The sequence below is a fragment of the Trichoplusia ni genome, chromosome 18, assembly GCF_003590095.1.
Source record: "Trichoplusia ni isolate ovarian cell line Hi5 chromosome 18, tn1, whole genome shotgun sequence".
NCBI classification, from domain to species: domain Eukaryota; kingdom Metazoa; phylum Arthropoda; class Insecta; order Lepidoptera; family Noctuidae; genus Trichoplusia; species Trichoplusia ni.
Genome location: NC_039495.1, coordinates 508,850 through 518,417, shown reverse-complemented (window position 1 = coordinate 518,417; position 9,568 = coordinate 508,850). Strand labels below are relative to the sequence as shown.

Sequence of the window (9,568 nt, the reverse complement as noted above, 5' to 3'; positions counted from 1 at the left end):
GTAACCGTTTGGGAATCTTCAATTTTATGTCTAAACGCCGTCCCGATTCTATTATCTGAAATATTCCAATCGTTTCGTAAGTTTAATGTACCAATAATTCCTTCTGCTGATGCTAAACTGTTGCTATGAGTTTAATATCGATTTAGAATATGAGGATAACTATTTTATTTTCTATTGTAATGTTTTTATTTTGCGTAAGCTTGATAAAAATAACGTCATCGTCAGTGCCCTACATTACTTATGTCAATTACATCAACAGTTATATATTTTCCTCAATGAATGTCAGTATTGTTTATTTTATGTTTCGGATCACACGCGAAAACTTATGGACTGTGTGGATATTTATAAACTCGAATTTGTCGGATCAAGATAATTTTATCTGCATTTAAATTTAGTGTTGCTTTTTACCCATCTTAATTTTGTGTTTCATTAGTGCCAGTAGTTGCTTCAACGTTTTCATTCACATAGTCCTTCTATTGTTTTCCATGGTATTGACGCAAGTCGTTCCCCGAAATGTAACCAGGTATGTTGGCAGGCAACCATTGCCATTGTAGACCATCACAATGCAATATCAATTATGGAATCGCAAAAATTGGAACGCGTGATACAATGCGCAGGAGCATGCCAAAACTCCAAGCGATTGTTACCGCTTCGTTAATTCATGTAACGATCGATGTTAAGTTTAAACGAATTCAAAGTGTTAATGCAGCCCCACACCTACAAATGTATTGACAAAGTCATTTGTATTTCACTATGTCATAACATTAATTTTCTTGGAACGTAGCAAACGTACTAAAATACATTTTATTACGTAAGATCTATTTGTACTATCACATTAATATGATACATAGTCTATGTATGTATCATACAAAATAATCGCCGTTATCTAATAGTGCCGACATCTATCGGTCAATGCCTGAACACCAAACACACCCAGACCCAGATTCGAACCCGAATTTATTTTGGAGTAATTTGGCAAGCTTTCAATTTTCCACGTTTACTTCGGGCTTACTAGATGGCGTTAGTGGTCTCGGGAAAGCGCTTCCAAATAATTTTGTTTATGTTATGTCGTGGGTTTATTTTTAAATCGGAGCGTTTTAAAGTGGCCTAGGAAGTTATGTATATCGCGACTGTGCAGAATCTGGTGATGGCTATGCAATGTTAAGACTTTTCCACGCTATGAAAAGTTTACGGGAAAATTTTATTGGTTTCATGAGCCCATTAAATGGTTTTTGTTCTGTTGTGACGCTTATTGTTGGAATAGTTTTGATTCGATCGTTTTATTGTAAGTGCAGGTAGGCGTAGATTTTAAAAGAAGTTTATTTGGCAGCTTTTGCGTTGCAACATTAAAAAAATGTAGAGTTATGGGCCACTAACGTTGAATTATGTCGCGTGAAAAGTAGGCTTGAGAATTCTTCAATGGTTTGTCTAAATATTTGGAAGATAGACTATTTGTCTAGACAGGCAGACGACCTGAATTATTTTGAACTTGAAACAGTTCCTGCCTTATGACTACTTTTCATCAGTTTCAACATTTTTTTGACTTTCGCCTTTAATGACTTATGATTCATTTCTGAAACCTATTTGAAAGCTCTGTTCTCGTGGATGATTCTAGATTGACCAAATCCTGGGGTAGTCAAAATATTTCAAGCATCACATAGTAACATGATATCGTCTTCTTGATAATCTTTGATGTGAGTGCTATAAGCCTTTGATCTTTCTTCAATTCTTACTGTTGTAGATACACTCTAGTATTCCCATAAATTACCTTCTTTTATTTCTATGGCGGATTTCTTTGAATCGTCATGAAAAACAGTGTTGCGACACTTCGTTTTAATGGTCCATGAATATTCACAAATATCTCAAACGACTCGTCAACAGCGCTGTTCCTAATTATAATGAAGTACTTCGTTACCTTAATTAAATGTTTTCAACATCGTGTTCATGATTTAAATGAAGTCGTAGGTGTTTATAGAATATTAAAGTTTGCCCATCAAAACTTGTTCTGCTTTATATAATTTTATCAGAGCAGTCCTGGTATTTTGAGGAACATTGATCTGCTCGTCTGCTTTAGTCTTCTTATCGATTTGGTTTCTAATGGTGACGGAAATAGGAGAAGAATCTTGACTTCCGTATTTTTCTTTTAGTACCTACTATCATGAAAATATTTAAATTTCTTCAACATCCAATTTAACGCCATCAATAACTTCGATTTTCGAGATTGTTGATCCTGGAGTGGTGGCGAGTGCAACCTTAAGCAAAGCGCATTAGAACTATGAGCCATGACCATCGTCAATCACGGATGCTAGGGCATGTCACCACATAGGTCAAGGCGCGCGGGGCGGGCGGCGCGGGGCGGCGTGTGGGCGGGCGCGGTTTGTTTACGGGCGGGCCGCAGTCCCGCGCCGAGCCGCCGCCAGCGCCGGTCCGTCGCTGCGCGAGCGCAACCTATCCAGTTCACGGCCGCTCTATAACCGGACGGCTATTTCGGCGCATAATATACCGCACCGTGCGGAGTAGTGTTCAGTTTCGCGCAGGCAGGTGCGCGGGCCGAGGTCGGACATGCCGCGCAGCGAGCCCGCCTGACCCCATGTGACCCGCGGCCATGGAGCGCCGCCGCCGCCCCACCCGCCTCGAGCCCGCGCCCGACCCCATGACGAAGGTGGCGCGCCGCCGCGACAAGCCGCGCGAGCGCTGGCTGCTCACGCGGAAGACATGGAAGTACATGTCGGACGCCGGCCGCCGGCTCATCCCGGACGGCGCCCAGAACCGGCCCGAGGACGTTCCGCGCCTCGAGGCCTACTTCCAGGAGATCTGTGCAAAGGAGCCGCGCTTCCTGCTCTGGCGCAAGAGCTCGTACCCGGGAGCCCTGCCTCGGCCGCGCCGCAAAAAGCGCGCGCGAGGAGGCTCGGTAAGAGCTCGCTCACCCGCTGACGAAGCGCCGACCCCGCCGGCGCGGCCCACCGACCTCTACATCGGCCACACCTCTGGCGGCCGCTTCGACATCGCTAAGCTTAGGCGTGACTTCTTCGCAGCGCCAGTTCCCGCCGCGTCTACTTCCAAATTCAACTCAGCGGCAGGTCCGTTAAAGTCACGCGGCGCGGCAGTAGCGTTCGGAGACACTAACAACGCTCTACCTGAAGAGGAGGAGAGCTGTCTAGTTGATTTATTGCGCAAGTACCTGAAAGTTGAGGATGAACCAGAACCGCATAGGATTTCGGATACTGAGGAGCTCATTCATTCGTTGCGAAATTATCTCAAGCAACAATCAGAACGAGTCCCTTCCGAAGCCGATTCTAATTCTCCGCGGGACAGGAGCTTACTAGAAAATCTAGGAAGATACTATGGACGAACTTCAAACAGAGAGAGTATAGTGCAAGAGCTGTTAACTGATAGGAATTTGTTAAAAAGACTGTATCATGACCTTCGTAAGACCAAACCTTACAGAGGCGGTAGGGCAGGTGGCGGGGGCGCTAGTGGCTCCGGTGGTTATGGACCTAGTAGCTTCATCAGTGCGCTTAACTCTAGAAGTGTGTTGCGGAGTCGAACTGTCGGTGTTACGCGGTTTAAAGATGGTGAGGACTCTTTCCATTCGCCACCCATGTCCCCGCCGCCTCTTATTGAGGTATTTCACGAGTCATTTGAGGATAAGTACGTGGATTGTGGAACGCAGACGCATGCGATTCCCGAGGAAGTTCTACTGGAGCTGGAGCGCGCTTACCGTGACAAGTTGGAAGCGCAGACGGCGCCGACGAGCCCGACCAGCCCCACGCCGGAGCGCCCCAAGCCGGGCCGGCGGCGCTCCAGCGTCGACCACGACGATGTGTCGCAGTCCGTCAGCGACACCATCAAGCGATACCTTAGAATGGCTCGCAAGAAGAGCGTGGACGCCGATAAGGCGGACCGCTTCAAGCGGATTAACTATGACAAGAACTTGCGGAACATAAAGCCTCGCATGCCGAGTGACGTGGACGACGACGGTCCCCACAAAGGCTGTCAGACGGAAGAGGGATGGATTTTGACGTACCGGGAGTTGAGGTTCGCGTCGATCGCGTCCACGCCGACGTCGCCGCCGTCGCCGGCATCGCCGACACAGTCGCAATCGTTCTTGTCGACGCTGCTGGGTAGAAGTGCACCGGCTGTGGCTCCCCCCGCAGGTGGCATGCAGAAGTCGCGGTCTTCGAGCAGCGTGGTGCAGAGCGTCAGCAAGAGGCTGTGGCGGACCCGGAGCAGGAGCTCGTCGCGAGTCGCCGCCACATGGACGCCTCAGGTCAGTCGCATTATAGTCTACTGCGTTGTACATCTGCGTGCTTATCTATTCATAGTGGCATTTAAGTTACTTAAAAACAGACGAATTACAATAATGCCTGCCTATCAGCGATACCAATATGATATGAACGTTTGTCAACCTATTCTAACACGCGGAAAGATGGGTCGAGATCTTTTAATGAAAACCGTATCAAGTATTTTTGGGAATCGGCTCCTCTCCGTCAAATGCGGTTACTTTGGTCAGGCGAATAAATTGCTTGTACAGCCCTGAAACGTCCAGATGACTAACAGCACGATGGTATCGTGTAAAGCGACTCACATACACCCGTTATTATGATATTTGTTTACTGTAAACAAAGTAAATATTTGTATGAAACAATTGACGGTGTCGTTTACAATTAAGATTATTTTAAACAGATCATATATTACATTATAACGTTCAATTACTTATCTTCGAAGGCACGTAAACTTTATTATCTCCTATGACTGTTTTTGATCTTATGAGGCCTTTGCGATTCGCGTGGTTGTGGGTCATCAAATCAAAGTACCCTCGTGGAGGTTAAGCTATGTTTTATTACTGAGGCACTACAGTCTGTCCGTTAGTCACTGGGCTGTATCCCACAAACTTGGTCATGGTGGTTATTGTTACTATTATAACACATACCAGTTTCATGTATAAGGAAAACTTGTGAATATAGGAACGCAATAGTATTTCCTGTAGTATACTTTATCACAGCTAGTTAATTGTTTATAATAGTTCAAATGTGTTGCTTTGTTTAGCATAGTCTTTACATATTGTATGTTGAGGGTTTTGGTTGTCATACATATTTTTGTTTCTTTTCAATTAAGCTAAGAAGTGAGTGGAACTTTAACAACTATTATAAAAAAAAAATAGTTATATCCGTCGAAATATCACTGTTTTTTATTACAACTAATTAAATATTTCTTTTAATAAACTATCTTATCAATAAACAGTAGAAGAAAGGAATATTTTATCTTAGTTCTTTGATTAATTAAAAAATGCAAATATTAAACTATTGATGATGAAATAAAACAGCAAACATGATGATAAAAATATTTTTTTAAATGGTCGAAATCTTTTCAAATTATTTTCAACGAACTTTCCTATTTTATTCGACTCGAAAAAAAGTCAATCAGGTATAAATATTACACTCAAAATCAAACTAAACCTAAATTATGTTATCTATAGCTCCATATACGCCTTATCAACCTATGTAACTTTTTCCTAATTATTCTATATGGCGAGAAAAACCATCGTGAGTGATCCTAGAATGTAAATATATGAATCTAAAATCGCCAATCCACAGTGAGAAAGCGTGGTGATCAATGCTCAAACCTTCCCTAAATGGAAAGCGCCTTTGCCCAGCAGTGGGACGTATCTAGACTATCAGATTGTTATTATTAATTAATTATTAAAGTATTAACTTCGAATTCAACCAACGATGTCACTTTCACCTGTTTGCAAATCAGTTTGGCTTGTGAAACGTATATTATGAATGCTGCTCTCACGCCACCAATTAAAATAGCTGTGCTCTCCTAATTGGCCTGTTCTTACACAAATGCGATCCAATTTTATCGCAATTTCATATACGTATATGTTACAGTATATATGTTATAGTTTTTACGAAGCATGATGTTTTTATTCGTGTATTTAGATATTTTATTAGTTAATACAATGGTATATTTATTTGTACAATTATGTGTAACATAAGACATCAATGAAACTAACGATGTGAAAAAATAGGGAGTGCCAAAACTTTGAGGACCTAACATTTTGCAACAAATTAATACACAAAACACACCATATGGTGTTGTAGCCACATTTCTCTCCTTTTTTCATTTTTATAGTACCGTACAATACTGTTAGCCTTTATAATTAATTTTCTTTAACTAACTAACTTTTCTTTTATACTTTGTTAGAATATTTATATTCTCTAAGCAAATCTTCATTTGCGATGTAGATCTACTTTGCTTACCTTTTAAAACGGGCGTAATATTATACACACAATGTTGAACTGCTCTATATTATCATCTCCATACGTCATCTGTCATCACTGTCAAGTTTTTTTTTCAGCCATGTTTAATTCGTTCTTAGTGGTCATAACAGTATTATCTCCTTTCTAGCTAACTATTTTAGTTGCTAATAAATATTTTCAAAAATATATGATTACGTATAAGTAATTAAATATTATAATTGAAAAACTAAAATCAAAATCGATTGAACGTCAAAGAATCATATAATATAGACTATAGCCATCTATTCACCGCTTCCTAAGTGCTAAATATCAGAAATAAATCTCTGTTTCACAAAATAACAATGCAATATCCAAAAGGTATCCAAGTTGAGTCTTATGTCCATTACCAACTACGCAAAATTGCAATTTTATCTTCAGAGCACAACTTTTTGTCGATATTTACAAATGTACTACCTACCGACAATGCAATTCCCGAATCTTCTTTTAGAAATGCTCAAGCCAATCCTAACATTCCCGATCTTTTATTATCGTCCATCCGTTACCCAAGTGTTTCCCAATTTCATTCATCGGTCAGTAAATATTTAGCAGTCGTATAGTATTTGTATGTAAGTATGTTAATCCAATTCCATCCCGCGCCGGCTAAAATGGTCCGCGATCCGTGCCGATGCACCTGCGTTAACCGTTCCCGCTTCAGATAACTCGTGTCATTCTAAATATAAACGTATATATTTACACATCCAGAAATACATTTTATCCGAATATTATTAATAAGAAAATGTTTTGCGTAATTATACTTTTTGGCTAAAATACTTCTTGTGATTGCCAGGCAGGTTAGATATCCCACCTGCCGCTTTTTCTGTTCCCCTGGTACTGAATCATTTGGTGCATCGTTTTTCTATTTATTTCTGATTTTTGTTAGTCATGCCGGTTTATTTTAGATGCCTATCGGTCATATTTTTCGTTCTATTTTCCTTTCACTATGTCGTTTATCTTTTATCGGCTGCCTGATTTGTAACGAGTAACATTGACCATCTCCTTGGATTTTACTTAATATGTAATTTATCATATATAGCTATCATATATAGATAGCAATTGTTTAGTAATAATAGTTAGTTTATTTATTAAGCATTCTTTTTAATTGGCTAGTGTCAAGAAACGAAATTGCGAACACATTTTAATAATTATAACGGGGTTCTTTAGTTCCTCTCTTTCAAAAATAAGAAATCGTGCGCAGATTCTTCGTGAATTTTGTATGCTACTTTTATGCTTAGTAGACAAACGTCTAAAACAAACTTACAAAAAATCAATGATTCGTTGCTCAAAGTATTTACCGAAAAACCCAAGCAAATCACAAATATGCGCAGCTTACGCGAAAATACAATAACAAAAATAAACATAAATATAATCGTGTTCAGTTTTCCCGCTAAAACTAAAGTATTGTAGAAGCATGTGGGCGGGGAGTGAGACACAACATATTTATTAAATCACTGACTCAGTCGCACCTCTTTAATATTCCGCCGGTGACAGACCGACCGACTGACTGGTTATGTATCACTAAATAATAGCGCGAATATATTATGAGTGAATCCGTTTATAATATTCTAATATTCTCAAGTATTTACTGAAGGGGCGAAGGTAGAAAAACACCTACATATCGAATCCCACGTAAAAGTCAAAATTAATACGGCTTATATTTAGGAAGTCAGATAGGCACACGCTCCTTGTACTTAACTAAATGCGGCTAGACTAGAAGCTAGCTAGAAGCCGACACAATATATTTGACAAAAGCTAGTGATGATGATGATGATGATAGAAAGACCAAAATGATCTCTAAACTTAGTCTTACTTCTTATTAAGCTTTTGAATTAATTAATACAATATGTATGTAGAGCTTTCTTTCGGTTTTGTCCGTGCTGGGCTACTCTATTCCATATCACTCCTGCCACCTGTCTTAAATAACAACAGCTAATTCAGATGTTTCCTCACCTTTTAGTACATCGTGAAGACAAACGAATAATGAATTCGTTGATTATTTGACAACATTAGGAACAAAGTGCCTATTAAAACTAGACTCTATTCAAGCGCGAGGCGCCTGGCGTTATAATGTAGCGATGTAAAGTGCTCGTGTAAATCACCCTCATATAATTAAACTGTGTATAAAAATGATTTAGTGTTCACACAGTCATCTGCGTGGACATTCCGGAGATTTAATTCTCAAGCACTTACGTGTTAATAGTGTTTAATACAGGCGCAAAATATTTGATAGCGGTTGAAACTGTTTTTTTTTAATGAATTGCGAGAAAACACAACTATTGAAATAAGTAGTTATTAATCGTCATGAGGAAATTAATTGAATGTGTGCTTTTAAATTCTTTTTTTTAAAGGGCAGATACATTTAATCAAATCAATTGATATTTACTGTGAATGTTTGAAAAATAAGAGACTGACAGCGAATCGTAGCTTTTAGCCTTTGACATGAAGTGTTAGTTTAAAAGAAAAACAGTATCTTACTAACACATGATATTACAAAAATAAAATTTTAAGCTTCTTCATAAAGCTGCAAAAAGGACCCCTTTTGACTTTAAAACAGATATTTACAATTAATTCAGTATTTTATAGTAATAAAAATGCACTAAGCATTCCCAACAGATCAGATTTAATAGCAAATAAACAAGTTTAAAGCGAGCGAAGCCGCGGCACAATAACATTAATATATTTCATAATAATGTCTTCGTTTGTATATTTACCAAAATTATGAGTTCTTTGCATCAATTTGTTAGATGTTAGAGGCCCGCTTACTATTTATTCCGCAGTTTATGTTGTGTTTATTATAGTTTAGTCACGATGCTAGCCCGCACTACGAAGACTCATGACATTATTGGGATAAACATACACAGTTGACAAACAAATATTCTTTAATAGTGTGACGCACGTTTCTTTTTAAACGTCCGCACTGTTTGAAGTACTTGCTCTATTGACGATTTCTTAAAGTATAGGCAAACAATACTTTATTTTTGTCAATAATCACTTTTATGAATCTTGTCGGCTACGACTTTGCCTGCGCTTTGGATTTATAAATTGCCGTGTCACGCAGAACTTTTCTTTACATCCTCTCCATAGTTTTAAACAAAAAAAAACATCAATCATGGAACATTTAAGGTAGTATAACAATGGTTACTGTTTTTCCAAAATCTATTTTTATTTATATATCCTGACCTATTCCGAAAGCGTTTGTGGAGATAGAGATGCTTGCTTATTTGCCTTCCTCTCCGGCCGTCATCTCTCTACTGCCACACCATTCA

General features: G+C 39.4%; 1 protein-coding gene across 4 annotated transcripts in view; it reads left to right on the top strand.

Annotated features, from left to right (window-relative positions):
* The first annotated feature begins 2,379 nt into the window (after nucleotides 1–2,379).
* Nucleotides 2,380–9,568, top strand: part of LOC113502788 (rho GTPase-activating protein 6-like) — a 43,448-nt gene continuing 36,259 nt past the window's right edge. For all 4 annotated transcript variants that reach the window (XM_026884480.1, XM_026884479.1, XM_026884478.1 and 1 more), the window contains exon 1: nucleotides 2,380–4,270. In XM_026884480.1, the coding sequence (XP_026740281.1) occupies nucleotides 2,606–4,270 (1,665 nt within the window). In that variant the 5' untranslated portion in view covers nucleotides 2,380–2,605. The remainder of the gene's footprint in view (nucleotides 4,271–9,568) is intronic.